Genomic DNA, 27,394 nt, shown 5'->3' on the forward strand with positions numbered 1-27,394 from the left:
ATACAGAACATCTGGAATATTGCACACACTTAACAAAGGTTTTCAAATAAATATAAATGACTATGGGACTAATCAAACAACTGAATAAAGTTGATGAAGCAGGTTTCTGTGTAGTGATTATAAAAGTATCAGAAACGCCAAAGAAAGGTAGACATTTATGAACACAAAATCTGTTTCATGTGCAAATATTAATAGTCTTCAAGAAATACAATAAATACATACATAAAGTTGTCCTGGTAAGACTTGTGGGGCATCTTTTAGAGCTCCAGGACTGGTTGGAGAAATAACTGAAATAGAAGGCCTTTCCATCTTCTGAGATTCAAAGGAACTTGAACCTAAAGTTGGGGAAAATTAGTTATTTTACTAACACATTTATAAAATGTGTATGAGGAAAAAAAGTAGATACAAAGAGGGGGAGACACACAGAGAGAAGGGGGGCTATAGAACTGCAGCTTCCTTCAATATGGTATGGGCTGCCACCAAGTGGATCACATAAATGATAAAGCAGCAAACTATTCAAATCACCAACTTCGCTGGTCTGAGAAATATTTTTATAAAATGTTAAGTGCATCTGTTATTTGTATAATTCAGTATAACCTAACTTATTTTTAATTGCATGGCTATTAGAAGCTATTATTTAGTCTTCTTTGGTTATTTCTTTTAGATGTATTTAAAATGGTATCAAATTGTATTCATTTCAGTTTTTATGTACTGACCATATATCTTACTAGTGGTGTACAGATTAAATGATTACATGATTTCATATGCAGGAAAAATGTATGCTTTTAGAGATAATAAAGATGGCACCAATTATTTAATCTTGGAAAGGGGGTTATTTTGAATTGTTCTTATTGAAGTTAAAATGAATACACATAAAATTTATGAGCTATATCTAAGTCTCTATATCATCACTGTCTAAAAATAAGATTTGAGATCTATTTCAGATTTTATTTTATTAATGTGTTTCTTGAATGCCTTAGCATGTTGTTCTTGAATGCCTTGTTAATCACTAGTGACTTACTTCATTTTTGTGAGGAGGTTAGCTCTTTACTCATCCAGCTAGTCCCGTCATCCCCTCAAAGTTCTCTTTTCCAAGATCATTGAGAAAAGTATGTCAGACACAATCAAAAGTGTAAAGTTTTGCCAAATTTAACAACCCAGAAAGTATATTCTTGACCTCCATAGTTGGGAAAATACTATCTATGGAATATTTTCTGAGGGTTTGCCACCCACACTTTTTCCCTACCCATTTCAATTAAATCTACATTAAGTTTCCTAAGCTACAGAAGTCTTTTGTCCATAAAGAAACATCAGTGCTATGTTTTTTTTGTTGTTGTTGTTACTATTTCTATTTTATCAGGGATTCTTGAAATAAGATTTCGAGTCTCAGTAAAAGACAACTATTGCCATAACAATTTGCTTCTAACATTATAGCATCCATTAAATAGATCAAGCACTATAAAGTATGCAACCAGTCTCATTTCACTATTTTTATTACTCAACAGAAATCACAAGTCCAAATTTAGGCCCATCTCTATTAAGCATTCAGAACATATTATGTGTATTTAGTATACTAACTAACCTTGGTTCTTTCTTTACCCACATATATATTTTACATCATATAACTACTACCACTTGTTTTCTCACAAATATCTCTTTATACTATATATACTCTATAAATTGAATTACATAACAGTTGATGATGAATTCCAAGTATCTAAATTCATTGCAAAGGATGTGTTTAGGTCACTTCCAAAGTCCCACCAAAGACTTCTATTACTTGTCTAATGAAACACATGTTATGCTACGGAACACTCTGATCTGGAGTGACTTTAACTGCCCAAGGAGATAATTCATCTCTTTAGGTTCAGATTCATGACCCCTTTATGTCCACTGATTTTACTTTATACCACCCAGTCACTGTGATGACTATACTCAAGGCTGCTGTGCTGTATGACATCTATTTGTTAATATTTGTATACTACCCTCACAGCAACACTTGTGAGACTAAGTCAATTATTAATAAAACTGAGTAAGTCAAATACCAGAATAATTTTATGCATGGCAACCTGAACTATTATTGATATGCTAACTTTGCTCCATGAAGCTCTTGACTGCTACTATATAGAAGGGTTCTGCCAATAAAGATTCCTATATATCATACATACAAAAAAAGCACAAAAATATCTTAAAAGTAGAACTTCTTTTCATTTCTAGCGACAGCCATCTTCTACTATCACTGCAGACAGCATTAATATAGCTATGTCAACTTATGTAAAAGTAAAGTAACTGGCACATTTTAATTATTCTGCTTGATTCAATATATTTTATAATAACAGAGGAAATTGTATACTCACTAGACTCCAGTGGAGGGTGGGAACTCTCAGGAATCCTTGGGATGTCACTAAAAGAAACAGGGTATGGTGAAAATCCCAGCAATTAAGACACTGTTCCAAAGGTCATTACCACATTTTAATCCAGTGGTGTTTTAAAATGTGCTTTTTAAAGGTGTGGGAATGGACTGAAGTCACTATCCAGGCCATTATTCATATGCGTGATGTCACCACCACACACATACACACACAACCCCACACATACAACTTGCAATAAAATTAAGTTTATATATAGATTTAATAGCGAAACACTTTAACATGACAACAATTAGGCTAATATTGTGGATTAAATTACCACAATATTTCTACTACCAAAACTTCAGGTTTTGGAAATAAAAAATGTTAACAATATTTTACTTTCATTCTAGAAAATCAAAATGACACATATTTTAGAAATCAGTAAATATGCTTTACAGAGACATCTGAAAGAGTTTACTGAATGAAAGGGATGGAAACATCTGATAATAAAAATATGGTGAATTTCATGGGCAAAGTTAATAAAAACAAAAGGATGAATTGCTTTGGAAATTAAAAATGGTTCAAGCTTGCAACAAAAAAAGCTAAAGTATTTTATATATGTGAATATGTAATGTATATACACATATATAACCCTATATAGAGATTTATCATCTCTATACTGTAAATATCTAAGTATATGATCATTTACTATGGGAATAGAAAGTGAGTTGTGAGACCACCCATTCCTGTCACACTCACAGATTACTTTTAGTAAATATTTAACACAACCTCAGCTAAACCATTTTTCACTGTAATCTTCAAACCCCTGAACCAACTTACTTTGACAATTGCACTGCATAGGACTATTTATCTCTGGTTTTCCCAAGATATTTTAGTACTGATTTAAGAGATTAACAACATACAGGTAATTAACAAGACATATTAAAGAAGACTGGAGTTAGATGGTGCTGACAGGATTACCTGAATATCCTTTAAGAATTCTAGCCACTTACCTTCTGACCTAACTTCACTTTAATTTTCTATGCAGCTATGTAGGGAGTTAGAAAAAAAAAAAAGCAGTTTTCTCTGTAGATTAGTTTCTTGGGTAATTTTTTTTCCTTAATGAAAGTAACTTTTACAACCATGTACAATTTTTATAAATTGTATAATCTGGCTGAACTTCATAAGATATGCTTTGTTATATATATTCTTTTTATAAATAACCAACTTCTACCTTCTAAATTCATCCAGTTAAATAAAAATAAGGTTAACCATGCAGAAACAACCTTTTTAGATAGCACAACTTGTTTAAAAGTTAGTCTCAAAGTCAATTTAAAATTAGAATTTGGACTTCTAAATTGAGACCTAAACTTTGGATTTTACGTAACTTGGACTGTAGAAAGCTATGATATAGAATTTAAACTGATTGTGATATCAGTATTTAATGTGTTTAATACTAATTGTTTCTTTAATATTTTCAGGCAGTTTTCAACCTGTTATTTATACAAATTTTAATTAGTTATACTCACAAGTGGTAGAGTAGTTTGAAAAACAGTTATAAGCATGAAGATCAAGAAAAACATATTTAACAGGCTGGCAAATGTTGGTTACCTAAAGATAGTAAATTTTCTTATACCATGTTAATGAATGTGCATATAATTTTTAAGTGAAATGATTATTGGAATTAGAATACCATTAAACTATGAATAAATATTTGCTTTTTATTTTAAACAATTGAACTACATTAAACATAATTATCAAATAGATTTAGAATTACTATTCTAAGATTATAGTAATTTCTCTTTTTATTTTGATTTAGATATACTCTTCATATTTCATATTCCTTTGAATTTTATAATGCATGATAAATTTTTGGTATGTGTGCAGATTATTATTTTAAAATTATGTCCATAAATATATTAAAACATTATTCCAGTCCACTTTAATTGTCTGTTAGCTTAATTTCATGACCATGAATCAGTGATATTTTATTTATTAATTTCTAAGACATTATATAGCTAAATAGATTTGATAATGTGACCATGCTAAGTGTTTACACTTTTTAAATTTTTTTAAATTCATTTTCCAATTTACTTACCTCTTTTCCAGACTCATATTTACCTAAACACTAGAGCACATATCATGTTAAACTAGCATAAATTAGAGTAGTTAGTTTTAAAAATCTGCATGGAAATGCACAATAATTTTTAAAATGTTCTGAGGATTCTCAGTAATCACTAAAACTGATGGTTGGTTTCCCTTTATTTAAGATATATTCTAGAATATATATATATATATATATATATATATATATATATATATATATTCTATTATTCTATTTTTGGACTATTTAATCATACATTTTCAGTTCTTTGAAAATTAGGTTGATTATATTTTCCTGTATGTTTTGCACTAACATAGTCACGAGAAAAAGATTTAAGGTTACTACTTCCTCAGCATAAAAGTTGACATTAATGGTATTTTAGAGAACAGGTTAAAAAAAGGAATTATTTCCCAAAATACATCCATATACTAAGCCACCTACACTAAGACAGCTCAAAATCCCTTCTTGTAAAGTGCAGATTGGAAAATGAACATTCTAGACTGTGTGGGTTTGTACAGAAAACTTGCTTTCAGATAACTAAATCATGCTAGAAATGAGGAATTACAAATGTAAGTGATTTTGACCAACCAAATGTTAAATATTTCACACTTGTTTGATTTTAACTTATAGTTGAATGTATTCATATGTAAATTATACAGAATATTCTATTCTTAGTAGTATAATAAAAATATTCATGTAGGCATATGAGTTATTTACTATTTTAAATATCACAAAATGTATTTATTAGTGACATTTTTAAGGACTACTTATAGAATTAAAATTAGTAAAAGTAAAAATAGTTCTGTCATTTAAATATTTTACTTTATATTTCACTTTTAAAAAATATATGTCAATACTATTTATATTACAATTTTTAACTGTGGAGTTTCTTAAATGTAGTAAAGAAAATTCACTAACCTCAGTATTTTAAGAAGTTTTAAAATCTAAAATGTAATCCCATAATTGAAGTAATAACTACCCATACTAACATTTACTGTATGACTATATGAACTTCTTTTTAAAAACCCTGCTAACACATGTAATTTACTAAACTTAAGAAGTAAGTTTTTTTAGCCTTACCCAATAGGCCTTGAAACAATAATTTCAACTTGAGGTTCTGATTTTGATTCTAAAATAATGTTGTAAACTTCTTCATTTGTAGCTCCCGGCAGGGGTTTACCATTCCATTCTAGAACTTCATCCCCTTGAATTTAAAAAAAAGGGTATTTTTTTACCTTATATATTTTGTTTGTTTTTCTTATCTTTTTTCTTTTTTAACGAAGAAATGCAAAACATATACAAATAGTTTAATTGTCTAGGATCTGCTCTTGAAAGCAAATTGGTTGTCATATAGTGTTAGCCAAATGGTTTCTGTAGACATATTTTGCTTTATTTTTTACTTCTCTTTCTCCAACAGAATATTACTGGTCACTGGAAACAGTACAATACAAAACTACCTTCATCTTTTGAGAATACCAGAAATAATATAAAAAATAGTATCATGCTATGGGATGGAATTAGCACAGCCTATTTGGAAACATTAAAAAATAGCAGCATGCCCTTCATATAATAAGTGTTGGAGGCTCTATGTTGTGAAAGATTCATATTAAACTATGCATAAATCCTGCTTTACTGGTAGAAGTAGCAATTAACATTTGTTAGCATGAATTTTCCAATTATGTCATGCTCCATTGTCTATACCAGTTGCACAACAGAATAAAAAAAAATGCATGAAAGGATTTGAACTCATATCCATAAGGTAAGGCAGGTAGCTATGGCAATTACAAAGCAAGCAGATGTAAAACTGTTGCATGGCAGTTAACCCACTTCCAGATGTTCAATACACACATGTTCTATACATAATCTATGCTTGAGTATTAAAGTTACAGAAGGAATAATAAAATTATTATATAGTTACTTATTAGTTTCTTCAATATCCTAAGATTCATCAAGGAGAGTAATAAAAGTATCAAAATATGTGGGTTAACAATGTATTGTAGTTACAGTTTTTCACTACAGACATTTAGGAAAAAAATACTTCATTTTATAAACATCTAGAGCATTTCTAGATTTCAAATATTTCACTGCCCAGTACCTTTCAATTTATAAGGGAAAGTTCAGTTGAAAAATATCAGCCCAAGGGACAGTTTGAGATGCGATAATACTGTTATGCTTCTGCTCATTTTATTCTCAGTGCCTGTAACATTTTAGTGGGTAAGTAAATATGTGTTGACTCAATAAACAAATAAAGGGAAAGACAAGGGGAAACACTAATAAAGTGTGGCATACTTCAGCCGATTCAAGGACACAACTGGGGAGATAAGGGAGGGAGCTCAGAGGGGAATGAAAGACAGATGGAGGCTTACTTCCCAACAGCGGAGCAGGACAATTTTGATGGTAAAGATGTGCTGAACTTATTTTTTGAAGTACCTTGCATTCCTTTTACAAAATATCCTGTTAATTAGCATATTAATTTAATAAAATGATTTTAAAACATCTATGTGTTTTCTGATAGCACCATACTCCACACTCCCTTCTTTTAAGATACAGAGAGGCAGAAAGAGTGAAATAGAATACAGCAGTGAAAGCAGGCTTACAATTGGGTTGTATTCATGTCAAAGAAGCATACTACCAAGTTACCTATTTTGATGGCCACATCATAATAACTGTAAACATGAAATGTTTCATATTTACCCAGGTGTCAGTGTCTCTGTCTCTTTTTATTGAGAGGTTCACAATGTGATTGTTGACACTCAGGATGAACCTTTTCACTCCCTCTCTATCCCCAGAATCTTTTGGTTTGGTGCAGAACATTCCACCCAGTCTAAGATTTGCTTTGTGTTTTCCTTTTCTGGTTTGTTTCCTAAGTTAAATTTCTAAGTGAGCTCACGAGGCAGGTCTCTTTCTTAGCATTATGCTTGAAAACAAACTGAATACCTCAGAATGAGTGAGGCTTCCATCTGACTGAATTGTTTATTTTATATATTTAGAGAAAGGGAAAGTCCAAGAGAGGGAGAAGCTCCAAAGCCTTGTTTCACCACCCATGAAGTTCCTTTCAGTGTTCCCATGTGGAGCCAGATATTGAACCCTGGACTTTTCACATGGCAAGTTTCACACTTCTCCCTCTTATTTACCAGCTTTCTCTTTTTTCTTCCTTCCTTCCTTCCTTCCTTCCTTCCTTCCTTCCTTCCTTCCTTCCTTCCTTCCTTCCCTCCTTCCTTCCTTCCTCCCTCCCTCTCTCTCTTCCTTCCTTCCTTTCTTTTTCTTTCTTCTTTCCTTTCTTTTTGTCTCCCTTTCTCTTTATTTCTATCTCTCTCAGAAAAGTTTGGTTTTTTCAAGGATAAAAATCAATTGATTTTAACCCATTTGCTTACTCGGTAGTGAAAAGTAAATATCTAAAAAGTGTAAGGTGATCTTTTAGTATGGCAAAATTATAAGGTTACTACCAGTAGTTCAATGATTTCTAACTGTTTTATTTAGCCCAAGAAATTACTCATAAAAATTCAGACAGGCAATGAATATGTTTTACTGCAAAAAGACATACAATTAAAAATATATTAGAATGTTTTTTCACAAATTTTGGCCATGTAAAATTACTGTATCCTGTGGATGTGTATATCCATGTGTGTGTTTGGAAAAATATGTTCTGAAACATTACTTACCCCAACTATGTTCTACCTATTATACTCTATTTCATTTTAAAAAATTATGAGGACAATGTATTAAACTGATTTTACTAGCTAGTAATGAGTTACAATCACTATTTTACAAAAGCACCTCAATTTAAAATTCTCCTTTTTTTTAGCACCCTGGAAATATAACTTTAAACATCATATTAGCATAGTACATGTATTTATTCATAAACTGCTAAATGTTGGACCAGAGGGTGATATAACCATATTTATCTAAATGTGAACAACCTGCTTAAGAGGACTATATATCAAGATGATATAAATATGAAAAAGATACTTTGTTTTTACAGTTAGTAATGAAGACATAAAGTAAAATAATATCTTTAGTAAAATGTTCTGAGGAAGAGAAGTAATAATTATTGTTCAAGTAAGAAGCCAATAAGCATTGAGGTGACTTCAATGAATTATAAGGAATGAAATAAACTTTAATACACAGACTATAAGAGAGTATAAGAGCAGAAAAGCAATCAGGTAAAACAGACAATGACCAGGTTTTAGAGGTGGGAAGCAAAGAACCATAAAGTAGGCTGATGGGACTGAAAATTCAAGTGAATGATAATGGAAGTGGTTGGAATTGTCTGTAGATGACAAAGCTATAGTTATGACTTGACCACTTAACTGAGACAATGAAGGGTCTTATTAAGTAGAATGTTTGTCAGTTTGATGTTTCTGCTGATTAAATTAAGTAGTATGAAGCACACGTGTGAGAAGTGCATGGGGAAGAAACAATAGAAACAGAAAATACAATAGTAAGATTAAAGCAAGATCACAAATGTACAAGATCACAGTAATAAGAAATAGTATTACTGTTTTGTAGACCAATGATGTTTAGGGCAAGAATTTCTAAATTATATTGTGAATCAGAATTTATGAGATGAATTCTAGAAACACTTCATAGGAAGCTTAATGTGAAAAGTACACTTATATGTTTTATAGTTATTTTAATTAGGTCAATGGCAATTTAGATTTAAGTTTCTAAGACTGTAAGATTATAAGAAGTCACTAAAAGTTATACCATGAAAATATTCCTTCACTGATTTTTAAGCAATCTATTCAAATGCAAAGGCAAAATAAAAATTCATTACATTTATATATTAATCTGAAAATCCAAATTTCTGTAATAAAATGAGCTAACTTTAGAGTAGTCAACATGAGATTCTTAAACTTTCTAAAGTTTAAGTTTGAGTTACCAAATAAGAAAGAAAATCAGTTAATTGATACAGTCACTTCTAATTGAGTTATTTTCTTACTCAATTACATCCAGTCCCTGTTAAGGGACAATAATATTTTAAACCTTCATATATTTAAAAAAAATATGAATAATAGAGAAATGTTTTGTTTCTCCCTACACAATGTCATTGTAATATCTCTATCAAAGGAAAAAAACTGATTTGTATTAATATCGTGGTAATCAATTACAATAAAATATCTGTGTAAGAATCATAGAAAATTTTTCTAAGGATCTCAATCATAATCTTGAGGTATAAAAATTGAAAATAGCAGGAGGTGGGCAGTAGAGCAGCAAGTTAAGTGCAGGTGGCGCAAAGTACAAGGACCAGCATAAGGATCCTGGTTCCAGCCCCCGGCTCCCCACCTGCATGGGAGTCGCTTTACAAGTGGTGCAGCAGGTCTGCACATGTCTCTCTTTCTCTCCCCATCTCTATCTTCCCCTCCTCTCTCCATTTCTCTCTGTCCTATCCAACAACAAGGACATCAATTACAACAATAACTACAACAACTATAAAACAAGGGCAACAAAAGGGAATAAATAAATGAATATAAAAAACTGAAAATAGCTTGGGATGCTCTTTTTCCATGTGATTTTGGGTCATCAAGCTTCAACTGTACAGTAAAATGTACTCTGTTTTCTTTATAATTCTCTGGCAAATGTATAAGCAGACACTCTAATCAAAAAAATTCGGCTAGACTTTGAAGTAAACTAGAACATATGTTAACTGAGTCTAACTAAAGTAAAAAGTAAACTATTTTAAAAAATAGATTTTTAAAGTATTTTGTTACTATGTACATCTGAAAATATTAAATATTTATTGTCATGGTAAAGTTAACTAGCAACATTGCATATATCCACAAATACTAAAAATTATCACATTTGCATAAGTATATCTGAACTAATGCATATCTAATAAAATAATTTGTATCAGAAATATGACTTTGATTATGTTTTAATTGAACGAGTGTTATTAAAAAAGTATTTTTGGACCATTATGAAAAATTTTAGCAATTACTGTAGTTTATAAGACAAACAAAGGACAAAACTAATGGTCTTTTTGTTTTCCACATGGCTAAATTTTTTTACTTTACTTGTAATATTATAATACCATGTGCAAAACTAGTAATTTATCAAAATTTGTATTTTTTGTTTATATAAATAAAAAATATTCCTACTCTCTCTCTTATGTATATCTACAGTCATATCGTAGCGAGTGTTTTCAAATCATGAAAAATCTTTATGCATGCATAAATACTAGTTAGATGACATATAACTTACCCAAAACTGAAAACCACCAAATCATGCATAGATATTTTGTACATGTTAAAAAATGAAACGTTACCTGCTCTTAAATGTCCAACTACATCTGCAAGGCTACCCTTCTTTACTTTGGTGATGAAGGCACCAAGGCGTCCTAATTCAGTCATTTTCCCTCCAACAACCTGGATAATTATAAATTTATAAGTTCTCAAGACTTGTTTTGAAATGTAAGTTTACTAACTTGAGGAACTGATTGTACAGTCTACTACAACATGTTTAGCATTGATTGTAGGAACATTGATAACGTGAATTTTTTTTTAATTTAAGGCGCTTACAATATGTATTTGAAAACAAAAATTTCCCATTATTTTTGATATCATGTACACTAAGGACGTCTAGATACTTATTTCTTCTACTATTTTATTATTAATTTTTATTTTTATTGAAATTTTAGTAGAATCTAAGTCTAGGACAAACTATTCAAATCAACAGATTAATTCAGGTGCAAAAAAGTAATGGCCTAAGTTTATCTTTGCCACTGATCATCTAAATAACCTACACATTTGATGTTCATGTGTTCCAATCCAACTCTCAAAGTATTAGTGATATTACTGAATATTTACCATTACTAAAAATAGACCCTACCATAACTAAAAACAGACCTGAAATTTTCAAAATTTAGCTTTTCCAATGTAAGTTTTCAACATGCATAATTAAATGTAGGGATGATATTTTCCAGTGTTGAGGTTGATTCACAATTTTCAGGAAAATGCCCATTATTGGATATAATCAGAATTATTTTCAGCAACAGTCATAACCATAAGATGGTATTATTAAGCGCATTAGATAAAAATAAGTTGTAGGGTCTGGGTGTTGGTATTCATAGTAGAGTATAAATTGCATTGCTCAAGGTACCAGGATTAAGCCCCTGGTCCCCAACTGCAGGGGGGAAAAATTCACAAGTGATGAAGTAGTGCCAGGAGTGATAGATTCATTGTACAGGCACCAAGCCTTAGCAATAACCCTGGTGGCAATAAATAAATAATCTTAAAAATAAATTTAAAAAATTCCAGTTAAACTCATAGTTAGTGGTTTTGAAAATGGCTATATATCATACATCTTCAATATAATCTCATGGTAAATAACAATTTAAAAGTCTCACTTTTGAGTATTTATCTGTTTATAAAAGGAATTAGAACAACACACCACATTCAATATATTAGGTTCTCATTTTATCTTTGATAACTTAACTAGCATTCTTAAAATGCATTTAAATTTTGGGGGATTACCATAAATTCTAGTCAATTCAGTAAACTAATTTAAGAGATGTTTCATGTTACTAATCAATGTAATATTAAAATTATGAGGTTCACATTATCTAACTTTACTGTCAACTTAAAAATTTTAATCTAGGAACCATCCTAGAACTTGATATTCAGTGAAAAAAAATCTAACATAAGAATAAACTATATCCATTAAAGATTATTTATTTATTTACTTATTCATTCTTTCAGATATCTAGAAACTGAGAGGGAAGGGGGACCAAAAGGGGAGAGAGAAAATACCTGTAGCACTAATTCACCATTCATGAAGCTTCCCCTCTGGAGGTGGGGACAGGAGGCTTGAATCCAGCCTCTTTGCCTGGTAACATTTGTGCTTTACCAGGTGTGCCACCGCCCAGCCCCAAGATGATTTGTTTTGTAGAGGGTGGTGTTTGAAAAATAATTGTGAGAAATTTGGGGCCTAATTTACCCTTTAAGAAACATTTTAAATGAGTGTACTTACTTTCAGACCTAGTAATGCACCTGATTCTTTGGGCATGGTCGTTCTCTTGTTAAGAATAACACGTCCAATTAATCGGTCCCCTTCTTTAGATGGCTGCCACGTCACTGGATGCTATAAAGATGAATACAATTTTTAAAAACAAGTTGCTTGTAATCCTATAGATATTATTAATGTTTTAGCATGATGTCAATTTCTTAGTTAAAAGACACTCTAGAGAGAATTATTTAGCCTGTGAGTTAGTTCCTTGATATAAATTATTTTTATTTACAGTTACATTTTATTAGTTGTAATTTACCATACAAAATATAAAGGAGCAAGTAATAAATATACATCTAAAATTGGTTCAGAAATAAAATTAAGTAAAATATAATTTTATGTCTGCTCATATAAAGCAAGTGGTTTTCACATTTTGAATTGTTAATGTTGTTTTCATTAACCATATTATATCTTATTTATATACCGCTGTTTCTTAATTTCTTTTGAAAAAGGTAGGAGCTAGAGCTAGCTCACCAGGTAGGGTATGTGACTTGTCATAAACATGATACAGGTTCAAAGATGAGCACCAAAGTGGAGGGTGCAATGATACTGCGGGAAGCTCTGGAGCTGTTGTGTCTCTGTGTGGTGTCTATCTATATGACAAAACTACCATAGAGTACTGAGATCACTCTTGCATAATGCCTCAGATCCACCAAGAAAATTAAACTTAGGAGGATTAGGAAGTGTCTCATCCAGTAGAGTGCACATGTTGCTATGAATGAGGACCTAGTTATTTAGCCCCTGTCTATCATATAAAGGGCCCCATGTGGGACACCTCACAGGCAGTGGAGCAGTGCTGCAATTTCTCTCCTCTTCAACCTTGCTTTCTCTTCCTCTTGATGTCTCTCTGTCTCTGTTCCTCAATCTAAATGGGAAAAAAATTTAAAAAGGCTACCGAGGTTAATGGAGTTCTATAAGCTCCCAGTGATAATATTCATGGCAGAAAAACTAATCTTATTTATTTATGAGGGCGTGAAAGAAAAGAGAGAAAGACTAGAACACTTTTCAGCTCTGGCTTATCTTGGCTTATAAATCCTGATTTAATGTTGTTCTACCTTGGCTCTATTTGTTATTTAATTTAAAACATTTAATTATGGGCTGGGGGAGATAACATGATTATGTAAAAAAAAAACTTTCCTTTTTAACATATTTTTATTTTTTAAATATATTTTTCAGAGACAGGGAGGCATTGAGAGGAGGAAGTGGGAGAGACAGGGAAGAATAGAAATAGAGGTGCTTGCAGTACTACTTCACTGTTTCTGGAGATTTCTCCCTGTAGGTGGAGACCAGGGGCTTGAACCTGGTTCCTTGAGCATTAAAACATGTATGCTCAACCGGGTGTGCCATGGACCCGCCCTGAGAAAGACTTTCATGCACTGCTTCCTAATATGCAGTGTCCAGGATCAACCCACAACTTCACACATGTAAGGCACATGGCTCTACCAGCTTAGCAAACTCCCCGGTCACTAAGATGTATTATAATTCAGGAGTAACTTCATTCTTCAAAACTGCACTGTTTTAAGTAAAATAATACTTACAGACATGAACTGTAGTAAGATTATATGTCAAACAATAGTACACACAATCCTTAAATTCTAAAATCTTTCTGCTCAGAATACTTACTGAACTAATAGGTGATGTTTCCCGGCTGTGCCACGTGGCAGGATCCAACCAGTAATAATCCAAGTCACCTGTACAAAAGACAAAAAAAAAAGTGTAATTGCTGTAAGTGAAGACTGAATCACTCTGACTAGTTCATTCTATAAAATAAAGGGTTATACCCTGGGTCCATGCTCCCAGAAGGCTAAAGAATGGGAAAGCTATCATGGGAGGGGGTGGGTTATGGAGATTGGGTGGTGGGAATCGTGTGGAGTTGTACCCCTCCTACCTTATGTTTTTGTTCATTAATCCTTTCTTAAATAAAAAATTTAAAAAAATTAAAAAAATAAAGGGTTATTTATAAATATCAAGATTTTGAGGGGTGTTGTGACAAAATGCTATATACTTGCATTTCAAAGGCTGTGATCTGAATCCTTGGAATGGTTTTGTTATAAATGCATTTTATATACAACAACTCTGTTTTGTTCTCAGTCATCAAGTCTTAAAACATGCAGAAAAAGAAGACAAGGAACTAAACCACACCACATCCACTCCAAGTTTTATTTGTTCAAAGTCTCAGTCTGCCCTCTAGTGATACTGGCTAAAAATGTATTCATTGAACTGAGACAAGTTTTAATAGTGTTTTCCTTTCAGCTTTTCTGAACTATGTCATATTTTTCAAAATTATTCTCAGCTAACTTCTTCCTCATCAGCTGAAGAACAGGGCATAAACTTATGAAATAAGAAAATATTTTATTTCTAATAATGTGTGAATACTTCATCTAAATATTATAATTGAGACACAGCTGATGTGTTAACACTATGGTGATTTTATTTTTAGAAGATAGAGGAAAGCAAGTTAAATACAATAAATAATTTTAATGCAAGTTTATTTTATATATTTTTACAAATGATTTTCTGATACATTTTATTAGAGCTATTAAAAAGGCTTTAAAGTTTCCAACTTTGTAAATAAAAATAAGTATATCTTTCATTATTACTTTGGCTTAAAATGTAATGTTTAAAAAAGAAGGGAAAATTAATGCTGAATAATAGGGCTTTCAGTATTTGCATAGAAGAAATATAAGAAGTCAAAATGGTGACCTAAGTGAAAATAAATGCAACTTTACATTTTAAAATATCAGATTAAATAAATCAAAGTTTTTGCCCTGATGACAGAAAAAAATTAAGAGTGGCAATTAGGTATGCAATTTTGGGTGAAATATTTGACTGGTATCTATGAATTTCTTAAAGAATTTTATGTGGATGATAGGCACATCAGGTGTAGACACTATGAAGTGAAATATGATAAAGAAATGTGATAGAAAGGCTTTAAAATTTTTTAAATTTGCTAGCATAAAAATATTCATATGCTTCACTTGTTAGTATCTGCTTCCCATTGCTTCTGTATAATACCTTGGAAAGGTTTAAAGAAAAAAAAATATTTAATACAAAATGTTCCTCAAATATATTCACACATAAAGCAGTAGCAAATTCTCCAATGTAATGAAAATTAAAAATTGCATATGGAAATAACAATACTCTGTTGAGTAGTATGGAATTCATATCATCTCAGAATAACATATTTCAAAATGTACCCATGACTAGTGCCAATGTTAAAGATTTCTTTTCTATTTTTTTAATATTTATTTGTTTATTCCCTTTTGTTGCCCTTATTGTTTTATTGTTATAGTTGTTAATGATGCTGTTGTTGTTGGATAGGACAGAGAGAAATGGAGAGAGGAGGGGAAAGCAGAGAGGGGGAGAGAAAGCTAGACACCTGCAGACCTGCTTCACTGCTTGTGAAGCGACTTCCCTGTTGGTGGGGGAGCCGGGGGCTCGAACCGGTACCCCTACGCTGGTCCTGATGCTTTGTGCCACCTGTGCTTTAACCTGCTGTGCAACCACCGGACTTCCAAGATTTCTAATACTCTACTGGAACACAAATCTCTTTATTTCATGAAACGTGAGAAAGTTGGACAGGGAACTTTCTTCTCACCTTTATTTCAATAGTTTATAAAACATAGATATATATTTTCTCTCACAATACTCTTTATTTGATATTATATTTGACAAAGTTCCTCTCCAATGTATCCTGGAATCTTATCTCCACAGAACCCTATCCCACTAGGGAAAGATAGGTACAGGCTGGGGGTATGGATCAACCTGCCAATGTCCATGTTCAGCTGAGAAGCAATTATAGAAGCCAGACCTCCCACCTTCTGCACCCAATAAAGAATTTTGGTCCATACTCCCAGAGGGATAAAGAATAGGAAACCTTCCAATGGAGGGGATAGGATACAAAACTCTGGTGGGGGAGGGGCTGGGTGACACACCTGGCTGCATGCACATGTTACCAAACTCTTGTGGTGGGAATTGTATGGAATTGTACCCCTCTTAACCTATAATCTTGTTAGTTATTATTAAATCACTAATAAAAAATAACAACAAAAAATATATAATTCTGTAAATCAACGTTAAATCACCTATTAGAAAAATTAAAAATGCTCAGATCTATAAAGCCTGAAACTTACATTTCTGGTACATTTTGGTGATAATACTAAGCATAATTTATTATGAAATCATTGCTTTGAAAAATTGTATCCTTTAGGCTTTGTAGGACAAAGATATTGTCCTACAATTTAAGAGGAGCTATTTGTATTTTTCCAGGTGATCCAAAGTATAGTCAGTATTGATTCTTACATTATCCTCACAGTTATAGAGTTTATGGCTTAAGTTTTCCTACAAATTTTGGTCATACAAAGCACTGTAGACATGCACTAAAATTGCTAATACATGCAAATGTTAAAATGCATTTAATTTTAAGCATGTACTATTTGCACATATTTTAATATAGAATTATACTTCATTCACATTCTGCAGATACAATACCATTCATTAAAATATAAGATATTGGCTTAAACACAAAAATAAATTCTGAAATCTAATATTTAGTTTTAAATTCTGTTTGGTTCTTCTTTCCCTATATTATAATTTAAAGATATTATTGACTCCAAAGTAATCTAACTTGTTTTTTATAATTCACATATCTTTAGTATTAGAGGAATAAACTACACTCAAAAAACTGTTTCCTAAAATATTCAGGATCTAACAACTCATTAATATTAAATATATTCTTAATTAGTTTTCTAATAGACAATTGATGAATCACAGTGACTGCCAAGTGACATAGCTAGAAAATGATAAATTCATGGTATTTATTTATGTAATTGGTAAAAACAAAAAAAAGGATCATCAGCTGGGGCCCTATTCCGGGAGTCCTGAGATTCCCAAACAGACATGATGAGCCTAGATCTCGAAAAAAAAAATCCCTCTCTCCATTGTTACTGTTTATCTCTATCAGGAACAACAAAAAAGACCCCTTTGTGGGCCCCCATAGGACCTTGCCCTCAGCTTGGATGAACAACAGTAGAATGTTCCATCCTTTGAAGGGAGGCTGGACAACATACTGGATGCCACATCTGAGGAAGATGGGACCTGATACTGGGGCAGCATGGAATGTTCCTACTCATGACCACAGAATGTGAGCTCAGATCTACAGAGATGCAGAGGTCACATAGGCTTCTAAGCTGAATATGGGCTCACATCAAATTGATGGGGTTTACAGTCAACAATATTTATACCCCTTTCTCATATTTGGGAGCTACTCCCTGATTCAGCTCCCATATTTGGGAGCTATTCCCTGATGCAGCTTTCTGTTACTTTTTCCAGCTATGACATCATCTCCCCAGACAATAACTTGGATCTACCTGCATATCAGATTTCAGGCTCAGGGAAAAAAACAAACAAACAAAAAAACACTAGTATAGCCACAGACTATAATAACTCTGGAATATAACTAAAACATGCCTACTAGCTATCTATAAAACGGAGACAGCCCCCCACCCTCACTCTTCATTTGCACTATTCCAGCTTTTAGGTTCATGGTTAGTCAAGAATTTGTTTGGTTTTATATGTTAACTCTCTTTTTAGCCACCAAGTTCCAGTTGCTACCATGATACTGACCAGACTTCCCTGGACAGACAACCCCACCAATATTTCTCTGTTCCACTTCCCCAGAGCCCCACCCTACTAGGGAAAGAGAGAGGCATGCTGGGAGTATGGATCGGCCTTTCAAAGCTCATGTTCTGGGGGGAAGCAAATACAGAAGCCAGACCTTCCATCTTCTGCATCCCATAATGACATTGGGTCTATACTCCCAGAAGATTAAAGAATAGGAAGACTATCAAGGGAGAGGGTAGGATACAGAGTTCTGGTGGTGGGAATTATGTGGAGTTGTATTCCTCTTATCCTATGGGTTTTTTTTATTGTATTTATTTATTATTGAGAATGATAGGAGGAGAGAAAGAACCAGACATGACACTGGTACATGTGCTGCCAGGGGTTGAACTCAGGACCTCATGCTTGAGAGTTCAATGCTTTATCCATTGTGCCACCTCCTGGATAACTATCTTATGGTTTTGTCAGTGTTTCCTTGTTATAAATAAAATTTTAAAAAATCACCATACATTAAAAAAAAAAAAAGGATCTTCCAATATCAAGTGTAACCATAAAGGAACAGTTTGCTATTACTGATTAAGGAAATATATCAGGCACTTGAGCAAATTAAAATGTTCAAATTCATTAGTAAAGTTCAAAGAAGTTCATGCTAGTGCTGGAAACTACATAATGGTTATGAAAAAAGACTTTTATTCCTGAGGCTCTGATAAACCCCAGGTTCAATGCCCAACACCACCTAAGCCTGAGCTCAGTGGTGCTCTGGTAAGAAAAATAATAGTAAAGTAAAAAAAAAAAAAAACAAGAAAAGAAAGAGGAAATGAAGTGCGCATGCTAAGTGCGCATGCTAAGTATTTTTTTTCCTCAGAAATAAGTCTTCACGTAAGAATATTATTCTAACCCTTGTGAATAAAGTAAGTTACTTAAGTCTGACAAATAAATATGGGGCATTCATACAAGCAAAATAAATGATATATGTGTTCACTTAAAAAAAAACAAACTAGCTTTTCTTAATTCCAGCTCATTATGACTATAGTATCTAACGATGCATAGACACGTATTTCTATGATTTAATCAGTCAGTCAATTGGATAAACTACCTTCAAAATAATACAGATGCATGACTCAATATATATATCATCAACAGCAAACTTTAACCATAAAAAACAAAGCTCCAGGGGGTCGGGTGGTGGCGCAGTGGGTTAAGTGCATGTGGCGCAAAGCGCAGGGACCGGCGTAAGGATCCCGGTTCGAGCCCCCCGCTCCCCACCTGCAGGGGAGTCGCTTCACAGGCGGTGAAGCAGGTCTGCAGGTGTCTCTTTCTCTCCCCTTCTCTGTCTTCCCCTCCTCTCTCCATTTCTCTCTGTCCTATCCAACAATGAATTGCGTCAACAAGGGCAATAATAATAACCACAACGAAGTTACAACAAGGGCAACAAAAGGGGGGGAAAAAAAATGGCCTCCAGGAGCGGTGGATTCATGGTGCAGGCACTGAGCTCAGCAATAACCCTGGAGGAGGGAAAAAAAAAAAAAAAAAAAAAAGCTCCAAATAAATCACCACATTAATTTTCTACTAATTAAAATACTATTTCAACTGATTAAGTAGAAAGTATTTAATGTTCTGGTGGCCAAGAAAAAAATTCATCTACATCAAGGCCTTGAAGTATTAGAAAATTCGGACTTTTTTTTAAATTTCTTTATTGGGGGATTAATGTTTTTACACTTGACAGTAAATATAATAGTTTATACATGCATAACATTTCTCAGTTTTCCACATAATAATACAACCCCCACTAGGTCCTCTGTCATAGTTTTTGAACCTGTACTCTCCCCCCTCCCCACCCCAGAGTCTTTTACTTTGGTGCAATACACCAACTCCAGTTCAGGTTCTATTTGTTTTTTCCTCTTAGAAAATTCAGACTTTCACATTTCCAGAAATATTCAACATATTTTAACATCACTATTATAAATGGTGATAAAAGATATGACTCAAATGACCATCAATACTGAATTACAGTAACTGTGCAACTCATTATACATAGCTATAACTACACAACTTTTCATCTCAAAAATGTATTATGGTTTCTGAACCAGCAAAGCAGCTCACTTGTATGGTGTACTGCTTTGCCATATGTTCAACCCATGTTCTAGCTCAATCTCTACTGTATTAAAAGAAGCTTCAGTGCTGTGCTCTCATTTATTCTCTCTCTCTTGCTGTCTCTCTGTGTCTATACAAAATAGTAATAGTAATTATAGTAGTAATAAAAACAACAACAAAACAAACATTATGTTTTTGTATAAACATATTTATCAATCAAAATGAAATTTTAATTCACGGATCAGTAATTAGAAAAGTCAGACTTCCCAGAGATCTGCTATGCCTCTTCTAATGTTTCCACGCTGATATTTGTTTATAGTTTACTACAAATAAATGTTGGATATAAATAAAGTGATATGAATACTAAGCTATTTTATTACCGTACTTTATCTAAGACAAATTAAAACACTGGGATAGGGGGACTGTCTGGGGGCAACATACACAAGGGCCAGAGTTCAAGCCCCCAATTCCCACCTACTGGAGGGTGGGGGTTCACAAGCAGTGGAAGACTGCAACAGAGGTCTCTCCTTCTCTCTAAATTTCTCTCCCTCTCTACACTTCTCTGTCTCTCAACCTCTATTTTTAAAAAAGTATTGGCCAGAATATATACGGAGCTAGAGAGATAGCTCAGAGGTATAGATGTGCACCTTACCATGCAAACAACCAGAGAAATGATTCAAATTCAGAGATATTTATCAAATTTCAATGTCTAAAATTTAATGGTTTATATTGGTGTGTAAAAATAAAATACCAATTAGAATAGTGAAAACACTATAAATTCTATTTTAAAAGAATTTCTATTTTAGAAATCAATTTCAAGGATCTTTATCTATAGAAGACATGTCAGTGTGTCTATTTCCATTTCCAAGGTTTATATAATAGTGGCTCTAACTTTGGGATCAATCAGCAATTAATAACCAAAATTAGTAATCAGATATTAAAGTACTATTATTTGGGCCAGTAAAATAGCTCACTGGAGCACTGGGCTATTTTGCTTTGTGTGTGACCCAGGTTTGAGTTCAGCCTCCACTGCACTGAAGGAAGGTTGCTTTCTTGCCCTCTTTGCCTCTTTCTTTCAATCCACGTAAAACAACTTTTACTCAATAGTACCTAGAACCTATGTATTAAAATAAAATGCAAAGAAGTATTTGTTAGCCACTATAATTTGTCATATATTAAATCCTCTAAATAAGTACTGTGTTTATTGATGTAAAAATCAAATGGCCATTCATGAATGAATTACTGTCAATCTAAGTCCCTAGTATCTTCAACACACTGGTCCACAAAAGCTTTTTAGTAGTTTGGAAAATGTTGCGCAATTAAGTAACACTAGATTTGTGTCCCTGGCCACAAGACTTAAAGCAATACTGGCGGCATCTATAAATCATTAGATTCAGTCTTCATCAAAAATCTCTTAAGTAATTTTAAATAACTATTATAGATCAAAATGGTCAGATACAAAAGACCTGCAGGCAGAAACGCACACACACACACACACACACACACACACACACACACCTTAGAAATGTTACATTACCTACCAACATCCTTTGAATTCACAAGAGCATTTATTTGTTCTATAAATGCACTTTCAAAAGTTCCCATTGGTTACAATGTGTTTTTATTTTAGAACCAACAATAGCAGTTTCTCTGTCTCTTGCATATGATTTTTTTGGTTCAAGATAATGTATCTATTATTTTTTAAGTCAAAGAGGCATCAAAGATGGTTCATATTCAGAAATCATTTATACCTCAGAGTAAAACTACCTCTAGAAAGATATTAAATATTTGTTTGTAGGGTCTTGGAGCCACTCTGTTTTATTATTTTTGGGCATAGAAATGGTTAATTTCATTAATATATTGGGTAAGGCTGTTACTTGTCTAGTTACCTGAATTTGGGTGTAAACTTTTAGAGTACAAACCATCACACTATTCTGTAAAGCAGGTATATGTAAATCTGAATCAAATTTTCTGGCTGAATTACAAGCTTTGTCATTCAGGAAGTCTCTCAGTTATGACGATATTAATCCTCATACACACAAAACACATATAACATAAATAGAGAGACAGGGAGACCCTATTCCATTGTCTATGGAGAATTCCTTGGTGCTGACCTTGGTGTTGCTGTCAAGTGCCAAGGTTTAAATCTGCATCCTTATTCATGGTAAAGTGTGTATTTTTCAAGGTACCTATTTTGGGCCCTTTGAGATTAAACAGATTAAGAACACTGAGAATTAAAAGATAGATATTTGAAATAGTAAGAGACAGGCAACAGTTTAAGTACTCTAAGTCTGAATGTCACTTAAATCTAAATTTTTTGGAGACTACATGAAGCTTCCAGGTTAAGAAATGCCTGAAACACCATGATGCTCAATGACATCCTAAGTCTTTACCACAGCATAGATATAATTCTGCTTGTCTCAGAAGTGGATTCATTATGACTCTCAAGAGTTTTAATGTAGTTATATAACTACACTTTTCATTCTGGTAGTTATCTTACATTACATTGGCCATAGGCAAAGTTTAAGATATAAATTTAAATTATCACAGACAATCCAGGACTCTAGTCAGAAAAGGAAGAGAGAGAGAGAAACAGGCAAAAAAATTCTCATCTGTCAACTATGTATCTTAGAATACCAAATCAAGAATAGTCATGATCTTCAGGAAAACCTAGGTCAGACTGTACTTACTATCTGTATGAAATGACAATAAAATGTACTTCGAAGACATCTTAAGGCCATTAATAGGGAAAAATGATTTTTACACATGGAAGCTTAAAAAAGAATAAATTTCTTATGCCAATATGGTTTAAAATCTAATGACCGAAATTTCTTTCCTCAGTGGAGTACCCTGAAGAGCAAAGCACAAAATCAACAATCTTAGGGAAACTTTTTTCCTTCCTGAACACAATGACTCTTCATAAATAAGAATTTGGGAAGTGCTGTACACAGGAGGGAAATATTTTACTGCAACTTTGCAACTGACCAGGCTTCCACATTGATACTGAGTATTCCATTCACGTGGGAGAACAGGCTGTCACGTGCAAAGTCTCGGAATAACCAGCCAGGAAACCCTGTGGAAAAAATTGGGGTTTATTTGTTTTCATTGTTTGGGGACTGGATGTTTACCACAGGTTTAAGAAATTGTAGTGCTGGGCAAGTTCACAGCAGAGACATTACAAGAAAGTACTCTAGATGTAAATATCTTTTGGTGAAGGAAAAATGATAGGTTTAAATTAAACTTTATACTAAGGCAACACTAGCAAAGCAATTATTAACTTGTAATAAAAAATTCTAATTCCCAATTTAATTTCAATCTGCCTCTATATCTAAAGAAATGAAAATGAAAAATACAGAGATCCAAATAGCATCAAATTTTGGTAATCTAAATAGTAAGAATAGTCTAATGATGATGAAAATAAATTTTAAGGAATAGAAAAAAAATGAAAATAACTGAGATATATTATTTTTATTTAAAACACAGTAGTAGGTTGTAAGAAAACAGAAAAGAAATCAGATCTATCAGGCAGTCTTGGAAATATAAGCAAATGTCTAAAAGCCCTGTTTACCTAAGGCCAAGTTACTGAAAATAACATTTTTCTCTTTTATTTATTTGTTTCATGGTTAAAAATTAACTAATAATGTTGATAATTATAGATATACTAGAGCTAGAAACCCCTTGATTGGAAGTGACAAATCACTAGATATAGAAATTTAGGGACTTTTTTTTATCAAACAACACTGTTCTAGAGAAAACATATCCCTTCAAAATTATAATTTTAAGAAACTAGTTTGCAAAATACTGAAAAGTCACTGCTCTGTATCTCTGTTACATTGCCAAAGTGGTTAAGTTATATAAAGACGTGCCCTTTTAACTGTACTCTCACTTTATAGGGTAGAATATAATTCAAGTAAGAGAAAGTACAAGAAGATATGAAGAGAAAGATGCAATGCCCACAAATATATATACATGACACATATATTTCTTTTAAATCAAATTAAGTTAATGCTGGTCAGAGACTAACTTACTGACCTAAGATAGTATACTAATCCACAGTTCCTAAAATTTAAGGTTTTGATAAAAGAATCTAAAACTTTGTTAACAATGTAATAATTTCAAAATATCTTCAAATTAGATTAAATTTTCACAAATTAAAAAATAAGCCTTATACTTAAAACTGTTTTTTAAATGGACAGTATTGCTTAAAAAAATTAGGATGTCACTAACATGACAATTGTTTTTTTATGTGGTCTCTTGGTCAGAGATGATCTTTTGTGACAACCTTAAATCCAATATGCCTGGCTTTCAGAATCTATAACTCCAAACTTAACATTACTGAACATACTCAAAAATACACTGCCCTAGACATTTTTTCTAGAGCCATAGCCTTAATTATCTGTGATTTTGTGTGGTCCGGGAGGTGGCTCAGTGGATAAAGTATTGGACTTTCCAACATGAAGTCCTGCGTTTGATCCCTGGCAGCAAATGTACCAGAGAATGTTTGGTTCTTTCTCTCTCTCCTCCTATCTTTCTTATTAATAGATAAATAAATATAAAAAAATTACCTGTGGTTTAATTGCTTCAGGTTCCTTCTTCACTCAGAAAAAGAAACAGAATGAGAGAGGAGAGAGAGAGAGAGAGAGAGAGAGAGAGAAAGAAAGAGAAGGAATGACCTCACAGTGCCAGAGGAAGTTCTTATGTGGTGTAGTGGCTTAAATCTGGGCCATGCATGGAAAGGTATACACACTCCCTGGTAAACATCTCCATCTCTAAGACACTTTTCAAAATTTAAAGCTGAATTATCAACAAAGGTCTTTATGAGGGATTTCCAATAAATTAACTTAGATCTTCTAAAAATGAAATCTAAATTAATCCATACAACCATACAGATGGACTATACTTTTATTTCTACAATTACTTTCCCCTCACTATTCTCACTATTTCTTAAATGCAGAATCCTTAAAAATTTTACAATATTGATTATGATGATGATATTGGTCAGGTTACAGATATCATGCTGCTGCTTATATTCCCTGTGAAGCAAATACATAAGCAAATTCTCCCTGGCACTAATGTAAAAAAAAAAAATCAACATGCATTTAAATAACTGGTTTATTTTTTTATATTATAAAAGCTATAGATTTGGTGACTGCTGGTACTTTTCCAGTTAAATATGCTGTATAATTGTCTACCGTTATTTTGCTCCCTGATATTTGTAATATATTATCAACATTTTATATAACTACATTTTTCATTCTCGTAGTTATCTTACATCACATTGGCCATAGGTAGAGTTTAAGATATAAATTTAAATTATCACAGACAATATAGGACTCTAGTCAGAAAAGGAAGAGAGAGAGAGAGACAGGCAAAAAAAAAAAAATTTCTCATCTGTCAAAAACCATTATCCCAAATCAGAGATCCTAGATTTTATTTCTTCAAAATCTCAATGGGCCTTTGCTAATACTTTTACAGGCACAATAATAAAATTTATTTTGATATTAAAATTGACAACACTGCTGAAGATGCATTTATAATATATCAGAAGTGTTGGTACAGACAAGTTATTGACAACAATAAGAATTCATAAGCAAGGGGACAGGGAAACAGTAAAAAATACATAAAAACAAAGTATACTAAAGCACATTTAAATAAGTGGGCTAAGGCTTTATCTGCCCTATTACAGCCTTTAGGTTCATGATTGTTCAACAATTTGTTTGACTTTATATGTTAACTCTCTTTTTAGCCACCAGGTTCCAGTTGCTACCATGATACCAACCAGACTTCCCTGGATAGACAACCCCACCAATGTGTCCTGGAGCTCCACTTCCCCAGAGTCTCATCCTACTAGGGAAAGAGAGAGGCAGACTGGGAGTACGGACCTACCTGTCAATGCCCATATTCAGCAGGGAAGCAAATACAGAAGCCAGACCTTTCACCTTCTGCATCCCACAATGACCTTGGGTCCATACTCCCAGAAGGTTAAAGACTAGGAAAGCTATCAGGGGAGGCGATGGGATATGGAGATCAGGTGGTGGGAACTGGATGGAGTTGTACCCCTCTTATCCTATGGTTTTGTCAATGTTTCCTTTTTATAAAAAAATAAAAAATAAAAAAATTTTAAAAATAGTTTATCTGTACTCAGCATAGTAATACCATGACTATCTATTAGAAGTTAGCTATATTAGTGAGTAACATGATAACTTCTTTAGGCAATTACCAAAATATTGCAAAGCACAGAGTTTTCTGAAATTGACAAAAATGCCTTTTTAAGTCTTTCTAGTTTAAAAGAACAAAGTAAAGGAATGAATGATTCATATATAAAGCATTTTAATGAAAATAATATAAGCAAGAACATTAAACTGTTTTGCCAAATAATTATCACCTAAGAAAATTCAGTTATTTATAATGAGGAGCTTGAAGTTAAAGTGTTATTCCAAAAGGCAAAAAAAAAAAAAAAATCAGAATAGGTGGTTAATTGTATATTAACAGTGCTGCTTTATAATCAGGGTACATTAAAGTAAGGATACAATTCCTATTTTATTCCTCCGGTTGTCTTTTTTTTCCCCTTGACAATTTGTGAGTATAATATAACAAAATTGGAAATATAGGGCTAACTTCATCTTGTATAATGCCCTATATAGAGAGTGGCTGAATTATCACAATTAATGTTTCCTAAAAGTGAAATGAATAAAACTACCATCTATTCTAAATGATTGATGATATAACTTAATTAAACTGACTACTCAGAGAAAAAAATTCAGTTGATTAGTGCTAGCTCTGTACTAAACATTTCAAATCTGAAAACTGAAATCACTCAAGGATTTTATGCAAATATTGTGATTTCAGTAATGTCAAAAATAAGTTTTGAGTGTGAGCTAAGTCAGAAACAAAAGGATGAGTATGGTTGATCTCACTCATAGACAGAAGTTAAAAAACAAGATCAGAAGGGAAAATACTAAGCAGAACTTGGACTGGAGTTGGTGTATTGCACCAAAGTAAAAGACTCTGTGGTGTAGGGAGGGTTCAGGTTCTGGATCATGAAGCAGAGGAGGACTTAGTAGGGGTTGAATTGTTATGTGGAAAACTGGGAAATGTTATGCATGTATAAACTACTGTATTTTACTGTTAATTGTAAACCATTACTCCTTTAATAAATAAATTTAAAAAATATTTCAGGCCTGCAAGATAGGAACAAACTAGGATGGGGAAAGGTATCTGC

General features: G+C 32.7%; 1 protein-coding gene across 49 annotated transcripts in view; it reads right to left on the bottom strand.

Annotated features, from left to right (window-relative positions):
- Positions 1 to 27,394, bottom strand: part of RIMS1 (regulating synaptic membrane exocytosis 1) — a 557,900-nt gene that overhangs the window by 193,787 nt on the left and 336,719 nt on the right. For all 49 annotated transcript variants that reach the window (XM_060189926.1, XM_060189936.1, XM_060189927.1 and 46 more), the window contains 6 exons: positions 14,083 to 14,150; positions 12,424 to 12,534; positions 10,721 to 10,820; positions 5,536 to 5,659; positions 2,358 to 2,404; positions 223 to 335 (listed from right to left, as the gene is read on the bottom strand). In XM_060189926.1, the coding sequence (XP_060045909.1) occupies positions 223 to 335; positions 2,358 to 2,404; positions 5,536 to 5,659; positions 10,721 to 10,820; positions 12,424 to 12,534; positions 14,083 to 14,150 (563 nt within the window). The remainder of the gene's footprint in view (positions 1 to 222; positions 336 to 2,357; positions 2,405 to 5,535; positions 5,660 to 10,720; positions 10,821 to 12,423; positions 12,535 to 14,082; positions 14,151 to 27,394) is intronic.

The sequence above is a fragment of the Erinaceus europaeus genome, chromosome 4 (genome assembly GCF_950295315.1).
Source record: "Erinaceus europaeus chromosome 4, mEriEur2.1, whole genome shotgun sequence".
NCBI lineage: Eukaryota > Metazoa > Chordata > Mammalia > Eulipotyphla > Erinaceidae > Erinaceus > Erinaceus europaeus.